The sequence below is a fragment of the Mus caroli genome, unplaced genomic scaffold (assembly GCF_978045245.1).
Source record: "Mus caroli unplaced genomic scaffold, Mus_caroli_1 scaffold_2, whole genome shotgun sequence".
NCBI classification, from domain to species: Eukaryota; Metazoa; Chordata; class Mammalia; order Rodentia; family Muridae; genus Mus; species Mus caroli.
This window is the reverse complement of record NW_028227257.1, coordinates 100,977,467-100,993,049: the sequence shown is the minus strand read 5'-3', so window position 1 is coordinate 100,993,049 and position 15,583 is coordinate 100,977,467. Positions and strand designations below refer to the sequence as shown.

At 39.5% G+C, this 15,583-nt stretch overlaps 2 protein-coding genes across 3 annotated transcripts in view; one reads left to right on the top strand and one right to left on the bottom strand.

Moving 5' to 3' along the window:
• The window catches only part of Itga4 (integrin subunit alpha 4), a 72,204-nt gene extending 66,523 nt beyond the window's left edge, over positions 1–5,681 (top strand). Inside the window, exons 26-28 of the mRNA XM_021155222.3 lie at positions 508–606; positions 1,011–1,130; positions 1,953–5,681. Of these exons, the coding sequence (XP_021010881.1) occupies positions 508–606; positions 1,011–1,130; positions 1,953–2,048 (315 nt within the window). The 3' untranslated portion in view covers positions 2,049–5,681. The remainder of the gene's footprint in view (positions 1–507; positions 607–1,010; positions 1,131–1,952) is intronic.
• Positions 5,682–5,816: 135 nt separating this feature from the next.
• Cerkl (CERK like autophagy regulator) overlaps positions 5,817–15,583 on the bottom strand; it is a 102,447-nt gene continuing 92,680 nt past the window's right edge. For both annotated transcript variants that reach the window (XM_021185209.2, XM_021185241.2), the window contains 3 exons: positions 13,887–13,983; positions 8,711–8,889; positions 5,817–7,889 (listed from right to left, as the gene is read on the bottom strand). In XM_021185209.2, coding sequence (XP_021040868.1) covers positions 7,808–7,889; positions 8,711–8,889; positions 13,887–13,983 — 358 coding nt within the window. In that variant the 3' untranslated portion in view covers positions 5,817–7,807. The remainder of the gene's footprint in view (positions 7,890–8,710; positions 8,890–13,886; positions 13,984–15,583) is intronic.

The window sequence follows — 15,583 nt, the reverse complement described above, 5'->3', positions numbered from 1 at the left end:
AGGAAGAAAGAAAGAAAGAAAGAAAGAAAGAAAGAAAGAGAAAATAGAAGAAAAAGAAAGAAAGAAAGAGGGGGAGAAGGAGGAAGGAAGGAAGGGGAAGGGAAAGAAAGAAAGAAAGAAAGAAAGAAAGAAAGAAAGAAAGAAAGAAAGAAAGAAAGAGTATCATTATCAAAATTGCTCAGTGGTTAAAACACTTTCCTCAAACAAGATGCCCAGCCGCACTGTGGTAGGAAAACCACCTACAATAAGCCCTCATCTACCTCCACACGTGCATAAAAGTGAGTAATAGTACTACTTATTTTTTAACTTATATGTAAGTACTATGTTCTTATCCACCCCCTACAAATGTACCCCCCATGAAATTGAGGATCATGCCTATGAGTCTAAAGGAAGCCATTATAATTTCCAAAAGTTACAGAAATTTTAGATAGCAAAATGGCATTTCTATTGGAATGTCTTATGCAATGAAATATGAATCAAACTGTGAATGGTTTCTTTTCAAAACAGGATGAGACCTCATCACTCAAGTTTGAAATAAAAGCAACAGCTTTTCCAGAGCCACACCCAAAAGTTATTGAACTAAATAAGGATGAGAACGTGGCCCATGTAAGATCTGTTCTCTTAGGGGCTACATGAAGGCTGTATGGGAACTAGTGAGAGGGTGTTTATAAGTGGTGCCTTCTGGGGATCTGAGTCAGGAGTCAGCCTGTCACCAGGCCATAGAGGACTTTTAACTCCTTACCCAGAGGTAGCATTTTCCACAATTGATGGGAAGTATACAGAGAGCTCTCTGGAGCCACGATTTAGTGGTGAGAATGGGAAGGATGGGAAGAGCTGTAGAGCATTCCACTCACTGTTTCTGCTAAACAGTTGCCAGGGCTTGGTAAGGCTGAGACTAGAGCAGGGCAGGGTGAACAGTTCTGATCTCTGTGGAGGCCTGGGAGGCTTTTCAAGGGAAATGTCAGCAGTGCTATGTCTGAGTGCGTGTTTCTTTTACCTAATTTGTGCAGGTTTTCTTGGAAGGGCTCCATCATCAAAGACCCAAACGGCATTTCACCATCATTATTATTACCATCAGCTTGCTACTTGGACTTATTGTACTTTTATTAATTTCATGTGTTATGTGGAAGGTAATCCTTTAATAATTATCAATTTCATGTGTTACATGGACACTATGCCTTTCATAGTTACCAATAGTACACTACTCAAAATGCCTTTATTGTCTCAAAGCCAATTATTTCAATATTTACTATTCTTGTTTTCCATTGCTATCTCAATGTTTACTACTGATCACCTATTTATTCTAACTTCACTACAAGAGTCTGTTTGGGAAAATGTGAATAATGTCAAATATCAATGTGATGGTATCTTAGTCAGGGTTTCTATTCCCGCACAAACATCATGACCAAGAAACAAGTTGGGGAGGAAAGGGTTTATTCAGCTTACAATTCTATACTGCTGTTTATCACCAAGGAAGTCAGGACTGGAACTCAAGCAGGTTAGAAAGCAGGAGCAGAAGCAGAAGCCATGGAGGGATGTTCTTTACTGGCTTGCTTCCCCTGGCTTGCTCATTCTGCTCTCTTATAGAACCAAGACTACCAGCCCAGAGATGGTTCCACCCACAAGGGGCCTTTTCCCCTTGATCACTAATTGAGAAAATGCCTTACAGCTGGATCTCATGGAGGCATTTCCTCAACTGAAGCTCCTTTCTCTGTGACAACTCCAGCTGCGTCACGTTGACACAAAACTAACCAGTACAGATGGGGAGTGCATCTATATCACAGAGAAGCCCTATGTTGTTCATGCTGCATGGTCCATGCTGATTATTACTGTTTACAACTGTGTCCAGAGCTAGGCAAACATGGGCAAAGTTAAAAGTATTGTACACTGATTAGATATTTGATGTGACTCTTTTGGGTTCAGAACTATACACTTGTCTAATCTGTTTTCAGGCTGGATTCTTTAAAAGACAATACAAATCTATCCTACAAGAAGAAAACAGGAGAGACAGCTGGAGTTATGTCAACAGCAAAAGCAATGATGACTGAAGACTTCTACACTGAGAGAACTGAAAAACTCAGGTTAGGAAAAAGAAATCCTTTTCATAAGACCCGTCAGAATTTCTTCTTTTTTTTTCCATGTGCTTATGATTTTGTGACATACTCTGTCTTAGTGCAGGGGAAGAAAGAAGCTACCCAAAGGTGGCTTGTCAGCTTCAGTGGATGAGTGAGGCAAAACACTAAAGCTCTGGACTTATTGAAGAGGTGACCTGTTTAAGACAACTTAAAGATAGAGCAAATCCAGACTCAGCAGGACTTACTTAAAGGGAATGATTTTTCAACATTATTGATGAAGTGGCTCATCTCAGTGAAATGGATGCCATGTTGTGGAAACTTGTTGGCTTCAAATACTTTTATCTTCAAACTATGATCATGATCTTTGAATTCACTGAGACTTTCAAATGGCTGTTCCTTTTTTATTAGATATTTTCTTTATTTACAACTCAAATGTTATCCCCTTTCCTGGTTTCCCCTCCGAAGATCCCCTATCCTCTCCCCATCCCCTGCTCCCCAATTGATCCACTCCTGCTTCCTGGCCCAGGCATTCCCCTATACTGGGGAATAGAACCTTCACAGGACCAAGGGCCTCTCCTCCTATTGACAGAGCACAGGGTCCCCAGTGGAGGAGACAGAGAAAATACCCAAGGAGTTGAAGGGGTCTGCAGCCCCATAGGAGGAACAACAATATGAACTAACCAATAACCCCAGAGCTCCTTGGAACTAAACCACCAACCAAAGAAAACACGGAGAGATGCATGGCTCCAGCTGGATCAATCATTTTAAAGCAGAGGACGTGAAGACTGCTCTTGGTGGTGCTGCATCACTGGGCTGTGTCCCTACAGCCCTTTTACTCTGCAGATAGGAACTGTAAAATGCTAAAGAACAAAATCCGTTTGCAGCAGGATGGCTTCTGGAAAAATGGTCAGCTGCGGACTCTTCTGTGTATGTACATATACTTTTTTAAAGGATAAAAACCTACTTCTTTCCTTGATTAAGAACACCCAGGAATATTTTGCATCTTCTAAGCTTCACTTTTAATACCAATTCTTAAGAAATTTATCCTCATAGCAGATTATAAATATTGCACTTTAGCTGATACACGCTGATACAACATGAACTGCAGCTCGCTGATGATCGAAAATTGTGTGAAGAGAGATTTAGGAACCAATATTTCATAAAACATTCACTGCATCAAATTAAGCAAACATGAGTATCTGCTAGGATATTGTTGTTTCTCTTGATCTGGTTGAATATACATAAACTGGGACTCTAAAACACCACATTCTGTCATAGAAATGGAGAGACAAAAATCATAGTTGGAACTGCAAATCACTGATCAAGTTTGTGTGCAGCGACATCAAAATTTCCACGAGATAATGCATGCTTGATGTTGTTGAACAAGATACTATTTTAAAATGAAATAGCTTCTACCTGGGTTTCACATAATTTGTCTGTAATTACAACCATTTTTGTAGTATTTATTTCATATATGTAGTTTGGTAAATGTAAGTTTTCATTTGAATCTGTTATGTGTAAGCAAGCTAAGGCCAGACTTTGAACATGTGCTGGGTAAAAGGGGCAGCCTTCAGTGTTGTGAAGAAAGATCGCTTTACAGGAAGGGTTTGATGCCAGCTGGCCCTTCCTCAGATTTCCTGATTTGTGAGGATGGCTTGTTCACAAGTCTGTGGCTGGAGAGCAGGGACTGGCTGAAGCTGTCGAGGGAGGTTTTGAGTGCTGAAACTTGAGCACAGAGCATCAGATCTGGGTGAGCAGAAACCATATTTAATTAGATGTTTATATTTTTAAGGGATGCTTTTTTGTGTAAAAGGTTTAAGTTGATGGTTTTCTCATAAAAATTCAAGTAGTTATTTCATGAGGATGCCAAAGTTAATAGATGAGAAATCAATATCATTTTAGACCTACAGTTTCAAGGAATGATCTCTGAGGAAAGTTAAATGTGGATCATTGCACTGAAAACCAACTCCTGCCTTTCAGGTACAAAAGAACATAGCTACCTCCTGGGCCATATTTTGCCCAATTAGAAAGAAATATTTTTATGTATATTTATTAATAAAACTTAGAATTTTATATAAGCTTTAAAATCTAGTTATTTCAAAAGATGCTGTTATGGGATGGGTAGTAGAATAGTAGCCTAAAAGGAAAGAATGTTTTTTACGTGGGTGTTCATGGTTATATTACTATCTCACTGTGAAGTCTGAAATTTTACAGTTTTGTTTTATTAGGTTGCAGGAAATACTAAAGAATTATCTTCAACAATATTGATAGAGCACAATGTTGTTAAAATTAGATCTAACAAACACCTTCCAAAAATCAGAACTTTGATTTTTTTTTTCATTGATTTCATATTTTTTGATTTTCAAATACCTGGCTACTATTTTAATTCTATTAAAATATTTTAATTACATTAAAGTAGATACTTTAATTATATTAAATAGATATCTTCATTAAAATGTGTTGCAGTAAACCTCTCCACCCCAAATACGCCTTGGCAATGAAAACACCACAGTTAATATGATTACATGCTGTGCGCCTAGATTGGGCAGATCTACTGCTACACTACTGTCTTCCACAGCTTATGAGACCCCTTAGAACTGTGTTTTCTCCAGGCCATGTGCTTCTGCTCTGCTTTACCTCATCTTCCTCCTCCTCTGCATCCTCTCCCTCTTCCATTTTTTCCTTCTTTTCTCTCCCTACCTTCTGTTCCACCTTCCCTTTTATCTGCCCAATCATCAGCTCTCCTTTATTTTACAAATTAAGGTGGGAATCAGGTTTATAGGAAATCACCTGAGTGCTGACTCATTCCTTGTTCACAACCAATCACAGGAGAACAGAATTAACATCAAATATAATTAGCCCCAGGGCTATCGTCAACATTTCCCCCTTTCTGTCCAATTAAAAGACTATTTTATCTCAGATATAATTGAACATAACTATTATTATTTTTAATTTATAAAGTACAGGAGACCTAACACCCAGTCCATGATCTTTGTTAATTAAATAAAAATCTCTGTCATCTATCCTTACTTAAAAGACTATAGTTCTGCACCTGGCTATGTCTTGGCTTTAGATTGAATGCCATCTGAAAACCATCCTCTCAAATCTATTCCTCTCAAAGTGGAAAGCCTGGGTTCGCCGGAGACTATGTAGTTTTTCAACCTCAACAGAAATCCAAGGATGACTAATATTAACTGAAAATATATAGGAAGCCTAACACAGCTTCCAAAATTTAGATAATTTGTTGAGACCACTGGTCACTTGGACAGTCCCTTACTTCAACAGGTTGGAGCATTGATCTTCAGGCTACTGGCCTTGGTCACCTGACAAGACTTAAAGAAACAAGAATATTAAGAACTAGCCTACTGTCTCGGCAGAATCAAGCTGTCCTAACCTGTAGCTATGTCCTTTCTTTGGACAGTATTATGTCTGTAGATGAAATGAGGCAATTCTTGCCTAGTGGCCGTTTCACCACAACTGGAGTAACTCAAAGATGCTCAGTTTCTTCTTTGAATCCAAGCCAGGGAAAGCTGTCAGGAGCAGACTTGTCTCAGCAACAAGTGAATAAATAACATCAAACTTCACATTCTGTGGACTTCTGATGTTTTTGGAAAACCAATTATCTATATGAAGTAATCTGAACTGTTCTCTGTTACCTACTCTCAGCCATTTCTGAGTAAAATAACTGAAAACACCCTAACAATAAACTCAGAGCCAAGAATTTCCTATTTGACCCTTAACTCACAGGCTTAAACATCTCAGCTATTTATCATAACAGCAATTGAAGGACTGGGTCTAAGCCTTGTACTTTAAATTTTTAGTATCAAAGACAACCTATAATAACCATCTGCAGCCCCAAAGCTTAGGGAACTGGGATGATGAATCTTCATAACTTCTTCAAGCTGAATATGGGCGTTGAGATATTTTTTAAGGGAGAGGGAAGGGCAGGGAAAAGGGGGAGTTAGTTGGCCTTAGGAAGGCCCCACCATGATTGTATTAGTTTCTGATGTCTCTGTCCTGACTGGATCCGGATGAAAAATCAAGACATCAGGAGTCCAGGCAAGTCAGTTCAGCATGTCTGAGGATGAAATTCACCAAGGCTGTATATTCTGTAATATATAAATCTCAAAAAAAATTTAGTATCATCAAGATAACCTTTTTGTTTGATTCTCAGGAATCTAGCTCTCAGGGGGGTCTCCCTCTATCAGATCTGATCCATAGAACTCTGGAAGGTGTAAAGACCTTAATCACCTTTACAAAAACATAAAGACAAAACCTTTTCCCAAATCAGCACAGCCTTCAGCCGTAACCAGGAAAACCTGGAGCTTGCCCTCTGTCCCAGAGGAACAGCAAAACAACTACAACACACAAAATCACACACATTTTAGCCTATTTAGGCCTTTCTAATTTGTCATGTCAGGATATTAACCCAAAATTTCCATGGAGCCCACATTAGACAGAATATGAATCTCCTGCAGACTTTATTATACCATCTTTAAAGCAATTAATTCAAACTTCCACTAATACCTGTTGTACCATCTATCTGTTGTGCTCTCTACCAGGAGCCACAGACATTTATTTAATTAATACCTATTATAACATTGTATCTGTTATGCTCTCTACCTGAAGACATAGACTTCTATTAATTAATACTTGTTCATAGCAGGCAATTATCACTGCTCTCTCTACTTGGAGTCAGTAACTAATAATCCCTATATAGTTCCAAATCACAGGTGAAATTTTCCATCTTTAACTACTATACCTGCTTATAAGAGGCAGCTTGACAAACCAGGATTTAAACTAAAAACTCCAGTGGAGCCCATGCTAGACAGAATATGAGTATCCTGTAAGACTTATTAGAGCAATATATCTTTATACTATCTTTAAGTATCAAAAGGTTATATTTTTCTCTTTATATCAATGAGTTACTTGGTCTGGAGCCCTTTGTCCCTTTGCCTCCCAATTTTTTGTTCATGGGGAGAAGCTGAATGTAAAAAGACCCCTGTTGTCTGTGTCCCTGTTTGGAAGTGGGGGAGGCAGGGTAGGGAACAAAGGACATAGGGAAACAAACACAGAAAGCTCTCTTGGGCTTAGATGCTTCTCTGCTGTTCTCTGTAGGCCCCTCAAACCCAGTCAGCTTCGAATCCATACTGCTACAACCTAGGTCTCTGCTCAAGCCCCTTTCAGGGATTGGGGGGCAGTGAATTTTTATCTTAGTTGAGTTCAAATCAATACGTTGGGCGCCATTTTGTTGTGTTAAATCTCCATCCCAAATAAGCCCCAGCAATGAAAGCATGATTTAATTCATATGCTTACAAGCTGTGCTACTAGATTGGGCAGATCTACCATTACACTACCATCTTCCACAGCTTATGAGACCCCTTAGAACCTGTGGTTTCTCCAGGCCATGTGCTTCTGCTCTGCTTCACTTCATCTTCCTCTTCCTCTGCATCCTCTCCCTCTTCCATTTTCTCCTTCTTTTTTTCTTCTGACTTTCTGCCCCACCTTCCCTTTTATCTGCCCAATCATCAGCTCTCCTTTATTTTACAAATTAAGGTGGAATCAGGTTTACAGGAAATCACCAGAGTGCTGACTCATTCCTTGTTCACAACCACTCAGAACAGAATTAACATCAAATATAATTAGCCCCAGGGCTATCCACAACAAAAATGCATTTTCTATTTTTATATAGCCAGATTCCTTCATAATACATTTCTGCTTTACATCTTCTTTCATATGCAATTACATGCTACTTTGCAATCATTCATTTCTTCCAGGCTTCCTCCATAGAGCCTGATCAGTCTTGGGTGCAGCCTATAAGGAATAACAAGGGTTTGATGATTTCATTTCTGGGTCACTATGATTTTTCACATACCTCACAAGTGTGGTGCATAAATCACACATACAGATTGGCATATACTCCTAGCTGAGCCACAAGCCAGCAAGGACCTAAAACACCAACATCTGTGACCATTCCAAAGCACTCTTAACCACCTTTCCTGCCTGGTTAATATCCTCTAGTGCCTCTGTGAAGAGACAGTTACTTAAGAACACCCCACCTAGCAGAGGACCCTGCCCCTCCCCCCAGCACACTTCAACCTGCTAAGACATTAAGCTTGCTAAGATTGAGTATGAGTATTGAGTTTCTACAACTTTATACCCATTGCTCATTCTTGTTGATACATATGTACAGTGTGTTGAATGCATTATAAAGATCTAACAGTCAACCCCATTACTTTATGTGCTGAATTAAATAAAAAAGGATTTTGATAAAAGCAAACTGTTCAACAGATTATTACATGATATTAGAGCCCAGTTTGACAGTGGTGGTGGGATGGGAGCAGGGCTAGAGAGTATGGCACTACATTAACCTTATAAGGTTTAAGAATATCCTCAAAGACAAACAATGTAAATTGTCAACATGTCTGTATCATTTATACAAAATAATGTTTGCAATGCCAGCATAAATGCTCATGTTTGTATTTATTGAGAGGTGGTGCATCTGTATTTATACAATTTGCTAACTTTCTGGTTTTTAATCTTCTGCTTGGGCTTAGGAGGCAGAACTCCCTTATTATATTAATAGTGTTGCATCTAGTATTCTACACAGAAAGCCATAAAATACTTGGGCTTACCTAATGTGAACCTCTGATGCAGCTTCCATTAAGTCACCATCTACATTCCACGGAAATCCATGTTCTGAAGCAGTTGTATGGTTTCCACCCTCCTCCTGTGGGCTGCATCCATTACTATTACTCTTTGGGTGAATTTTTACTTCTTCAATGGTATAAGTCTCCACAAAGGGAAAATTGAACTAAATATAACAAATGCAAATGCAAAAAAAAAAAAGCATGATGCTTCATGGTGGCCCCTATTAGAATTAAGTTTCATCATCATTCTGACATCATTATAGCTTTGAAACTTTAACCAGATGGCCCCAGGTTTTCTGAAAAAGGACCCTCTTTCCATGCCCATCCATCTCTACTGTATGACAGTTTGTACCTGTGAAGAATTTCCCACAAGAATGATGTCATAATTTCTAGTTAAAGACAGACTCTTCGGTTGATCTCACTGAGTTCATTACAATCTTGGTTATCTGATGTAAAACAATCTCTAGCACAAGTTTCACCCTTGGAATTCAATACAGGAGAACTTAAATCTAAATTTATAAAAATTAAGGAGGAAGTACAGAAGAGAAAGGAAAGAGGCAATCAAACATGGTTTTCCCAGGTGCTTACCTGCCATCTTAACAAACAAATGGACACAAGGTACAGGATAGTTATTAGCCATCTAGAATGGCACCAGGTAATGTTCAAGTTGTTCTTTTTCTTCTTTGCCAAAGGAAATTACCCAGGTGGAGGAACAGCAATGAATCCTCAGTTATATCTATAAAGACCCTTTTTACAAATAGAGTACAGGGCAAAGGTAACAAGGGCTAAGACTAAATATCTGGGGTGGGGAGCAGACATAATTTAGCCCATATCAGCCAGCCTTGGAAATTTATGTAAAAACATAGTCTATGAAACGAATGATTATGCAGCAAGTTCTCTTAAGTACGAGGCAGATACTGAAAGGTGTAAACTCGACGTGGGAGCTCTAACATAGTTACAGCGTGCAAGTAGTTTCATGGAGAGCCAGGCTGGTGAGAGTTGCTTAGAGCTGAAGTGAGCATGGACTCCACATTTTAACTCAGCTTATTATATAGCGTAAGCTGTAGTGTCTCCTAGACCTTTGTTCTGTATATAAAATAAGGGTTTGGGGAAAAATACTGACCCTTCATTTGCTTCAAACAGCATTTTACATTTTGTGCTTCATTGAGGTTTGTATGCAGAAGAGGGAGGGCAAACTATGCTCACTAAGGGATAATCCCAAAGCCATTAGTTTAAAATATGAAATGATCAATGATTATTAACTATATTTACAATACAATATTTGGCTATCTTAACTACTTTGAAAAACCCAATTACAAAATGTGTCAACATACATTGTATGCCCTGCTCAAGAATTCCTATGTTGAAGTCCTAATCTTAAATGTCTCAGAACATAACTGCTTTTGAAGATAAGGCTTCTAAAGATGTAGTTATATTAAACACATTTCTGGGTGGCAGAGCCTAATTGGAAACTTGTGTGAAAATATAGCCTATATAATGAATGATTATTCAGCGACTTCTCTTAAGTACGAGGCAGATACTGAGAACTTTGCACCCAATGTGGGAGCCAATTGTTTTTTTGGGGGGGTGGTAGAAGTTTGAGAGCTTTGAAAAATACCAGGGATTCACATGTCCCAGGGGACAGCCACATGAAAATACACTTAGAGGACAAACATGTCCCAAAGGGATAATGGCCTCATGAGATAGTGAACCAGTTGACACCTTCCTCAAGTCGTAGCTGGAACTTTCAGTAAGAAAATGGTTTCCCAAGGACCATGGAGTTCATGTTGAGGAAATGGAAAGCTGCCCTTGGGAAAGAGGAGAAATCAGCTATTTTAGGAAAATTCTTCCAAGAGGAACTACAAAAGACAAGACAGGCTAAAGATACACAAGAGGCCATTATAATGTGTAAGGTTTGAATTTAAGAAGAGGGAGAGATACAAAATAAGAACCAACAGAGGCAGTTGATGTAATGTTGTGAGAAAATGAGGAGGGGAATTTCAGAAAAACTGCAATATGAGGGGAGATGCTGTTATCTGAAGAAAGGGGTAAAGTCAAGGTCAGCCATGGGCCCATCAGACTGGGAGACTTGGGTTGTTTACAAACTTTACAGTGTAAGAGAAGGATGGAGGTCCTGCAAATCTGAAGACCTGATCAGACCCTTGCATGGGTATGTGCTTAGAAGAAGGCAAGCAATTGGAATAATGGGAACAAAGGGACCACACAGAAGAGAGGATCCTCAGAAGATGGGAGAGTGAATTTAAAAGCTTTAAAGCCACTTGCCAAAGGTGGTCATGGAGAAGAAGAAATGTGGGGAAAGAGAAGAGCTAGCAAGAGGGTGCAGATAAAAGGGTCCCAAAGCATAGTTTTATCCTGTTTTACTGAGTTGGGAGTCACTGTAAGAACAGTGAGGTTATCTTCAATCTGTTCTACAGCTGTTCATAAACACTGACATTCCAGCAATGAAAACAAGGCTCAGAGAATGAAATGTTAAAACAATTCAGAATTTCTTTCCTTCCTACATACCAGCACTGCTGCAGATTCACTGCACAGTGGAGAATCCTTCAGTAACTAAGATATATGTAGACTTTCTTATATGGCAAACTGTTTTTTTAAATGCATTATATATGATTCATATTCCCATGTTGTTTATTATTCATTGAAATGATTATATGAATTATATGGTATTATAAATACCAGATTATTGTAGTTCTTTATTGTAGTGTGGAATTAGGAGACAAACATGGGGGCCTGGGGACTGGAGTGATGGCTCAGCTCTTAAGAATTCTTACTGCCCTTCCAGAGGACTCAAGGTTCATTCTCAGTACAAATGTGAATCAGCTCTCACAACCACCTGTAACTCTAGCTCAAGAAAATCCAACTCCCTCTTGTGGCTCCCTTAGGCACATACAGACACACAAAATCAGTTTGTTTCTCTCTCTCTCTCTCTCTCTCTCTCTCTCTCTCTCTCTCTCTCTCTCTCTCTCTCTCTCTCCCTCCCTCCCTCCCTCCCTCCCTCCCTCCCTCCCTCCCTCCCTCCCTCCTTCCCTCCCTCCCTTCCTTCTTCCCCCTCCCTCCTCCCCCCTCTCTGTGCCCCTACCTCTTTACTAGTGCCTATAGTGTATGATCAACAGTCATCCTGGATTTACTGCCCTCCTCCCATCTTTCCTCCCCTAACTACATCCAAACACCATTCATGTCCCATAACAGAAGAATGGATACATACAATGTGGTATGTTTACACAATGGAATAATACTCAGCTATTAAAAATGACGACTTCATGAACTTTGTAGGTAAATGGATGGAACTAGAAAATATCATCCTGAGTGAGGTAACCCAGACCCAAAAGGACATACATGGTATGTACTCAATGATAAGTGGATATTAGCCCCAAAGCCCAGAATGCCCACGACACAACTCAAAGACCATATGAAGCTTAGCAAAAAGGAAGGCCAAAGTATGGATGCTTCAATCCAAGTTAGAAAGAGGAAAAATAATCACAAGAAGCAGAAGAGGGAGGAATATAGGTGGGAGAGGGGAGGAGGAGGAAAGGGGGGCGCAGAACCAGGATGGGAAGAGACAGGAGAGAAGTCCAGAGGGCCATGAAAATGGAAATAAGTAGAAGTGTAGAGGGAACTTGGGGAACCACTAGAAAGTCCCAGATACCAGGCATTCAAGAGGCTCTCAGGACCCATTGAGGTTGACATTAGCCAAAATACCCAACAGAGGAGAGAGAGAACCTGAAGAGATCACCTTCAGTAGATAGCCATGGCCACCAGTGGAGGGATGGGGCCACCTAACCATCTCAATTTTTTTTCCTAAGAATTGTCCCTGTCTAAAGAAATGCAGGGACAGAAAAGGGGCAGAGGCTGAAGGAAAGGCCATCCAGAGACTGCCCCACTTAGGGATCCATTCCATCCTCAGACACCAAACCCCTATACTATTGCTGATGCCAAGATATGCTTAGAGACAGGAGCCTGCTATGGCTGTCCTCTGAGAGACTCTACCAGCACCTTACAAAGACAGATGCAGATACACTCAACCATTGGACTAAGCCCAGGGACCCCAATGGAAGAGTTAGGGGAAGAGCTGAAGGAGCTGAAGGGGCTTGATTACAACCCCATAGGAAAAACAATAATATCAACTAACTAGACCCCTCAGAGCTCCCAGGGACTAAACCACCAACCAAAGAGTATACATAGGCCAGTCTATGGTTCTGGCTACATATGTAGCAGAAGACTGTCTCATCTGGCATCAACTGGAGGAGAGGCGCTTGGTCCTGTGGAGGCTTGATGCCCCAGAGAAAGGAGATGCTAGAAGAATGAAGCTGGAGTGGGTGGGAGGGTGGGGGAGCACCCTCTTAGAGGTAAAGGGAGGTGTGGAGGGTTCGTGGAGGGGAGACCAGGATGGAGGATAACATTTGAATGTACACAAATAAAATGATTAAAAAAAAAAAAGATTGTGTCAAAACTACAAGGTTTTATAGACACATCTGTACTTCAAGAATAACAGCTGGGTCATAGTGTGTGCCCAAGAGCATAGCTCATCATCATATTTGTTCTGTCTCTTTTAGTCTTATCACTTAAGTGGAAATATCTCTAAATACATTGTGAATAACAATAACATCTATAAAATGGGTATTTTAAGCACATAGCTGCAAATCTTTTGAAATCCATGAATATGGAGCAGGTTGAAAGCAAATGTCAGAAAAATTTAACTATCATAAGTTTAGAATCCGCTGTTGTGAAACCAAGAAAGCTAAACTCTCAAATTTCACTGCTTTCCATTCGAAAGAACAGCTTGCTTGTGTGCGAGTGTGTGTGTGTGTGTGTGTGTGTGTGTGTGTGTGTGTGTGTGTGTAACTGTACTCTTAACTGACTTCATGTTTCAATGTAATACTAGAATTTGGGTTTTTCTTTACACAGGGGAAAAAAAATCATATAACCCACATGTCAAAAGAATCAAATGTAAGTTAATACTGGCATACTGGCTCACACATTTTCAAATTTTGAAGTAAAGGCTGAGGGCAAAAGATGATTAACATAGAAAGAAATAAAGGTTTCTCACAAGACTAAACTTGATGTTAATCTCTGAAGCATCATCATCTCCATGATTAATAGCCTTGCAAAGAAATAACCAAAAAAAAAAAAATGTCCATACCTGATTCTTTACACTGGAGTATCTTTTCAGGTGCTTTACAAATTCTGATCGAGTGGTGTTCCGTACAATTCTAAGAGCCATGCTTCCATTATGTAATCTGAAATTAAACATTTGTATTTGACATCAAGGAGTTTAACAGACTGTCGGAAACTACCCCATATCATTTTGTCTGACAAATATAGTGCTCTCTAAAGGATACTGACCAATATTGAAAAATCACCATGTTGAATTGACCTAAATTTTTTAAATCACGTTTTGCTGTACTCTCGTTGAAATGAAAAAGCTTTTCAAATTAGTTTTATTAATCCCTGGGGTTTCTTCTCAGCAAAACCTTACTGCAGGGCCCTTTGAAAATCAAACCTTTACACATTCTAATCACATCAAGAAGTAATATTAAATCTACCTTAATTATTTAAGAATTCTAGACATAAAGTTATGTATTTTACACTTTAAAAATGAATTGTGACACAGTGAATATTTGCAAATGGTCTGAGATAACCTGTGGCTAGCTGTTTTTTCTAAAATCCAAACTGTGGTTAAAGTGTTTCTGGGCAGAAGGTCTAAGTGACACATAAGATGAAATAAATCAAACTGCCCTGGGTAGAGAGGACAGAGTGAACAATTGCTACCACATATGTCCAGCTAAAGAGCAGAGCATGTTAATCTTACATAACATTTCCATCCAGTAAGAGAGAATAGGAACCAAAAGTGTGATCTGGTGCCAACACAGCAGCCACAAATGCATTAGCTTTAGAAGGCATTTTGCAGAAATACACGCAAATAATTTCATGCTTGATTTTGGTGCAAACACAAAGCCCTCCCAAGAATAACAATGACATTAAAAGGAGACTCAGGCTAGAGCTGTGTGGAGTTTGAGATGTTTGCCCTTCATCCAGTCGTTCTATGTAAGAATGGACCACTGCAGTAGACGGCACACAATGGCAATCAAAAAGAAAAAAAAAAAACAAAACTGCTAGTGGCAGAGCTCGTAACTGCTGAGTTAAGTGGGGTCCAATACTCCTACCCACCATGCTGTCTCTTCCCTCTGAAAACAAACAGCACCTGAGTGTTCGTGGCACTGTCTTTACACATCGTTTTTCTTAGTTGCATGATTTTATAAATATTTTCCCCCTCCTTTGTTCTTCATGATAACATTTGGGAGAGAACCACTTTCTAGGATAAAAATGGACATTTGCTTAAAAGAATGTGCAGAAGAAAAAGTACCTCTAGTTCTGAGAAGCCATAAAATGTCTAGCTGGTTCTTTCATTGAAATGTAGCTGAAAGATTTCAATACACCATGGTTCACATTAAGCAAAACCATAATGTCTCTCTAATTAGAAGCATCAACCCAACCCAGTTCCCCTTACAGACAACTACAGGCTTATACCTACTGAGCCATTTCCCCAGCCCTCATATTAAGGAATATGGAGTGCAGAGACATTCACAAGAAACATCAACATGGATTATAATATTCTCAACAAGTAGTGAAATGAAAGCAAACAAAGGAGGCACATCACAGAGTTATGCCAATGGGACCCAAGGAACACGTTAGCCAGAGGGTTAGTAAAATGGAAATGAAGATGGGACAGCTTTTCTCCTGGTCAATAGTTGTTCACAATCCACTGTGTGGACAAATCCTTAAGGAAGATCTAATATCATACAAAGAGAAACTACTCCTCTAACCACAATTCTTCTT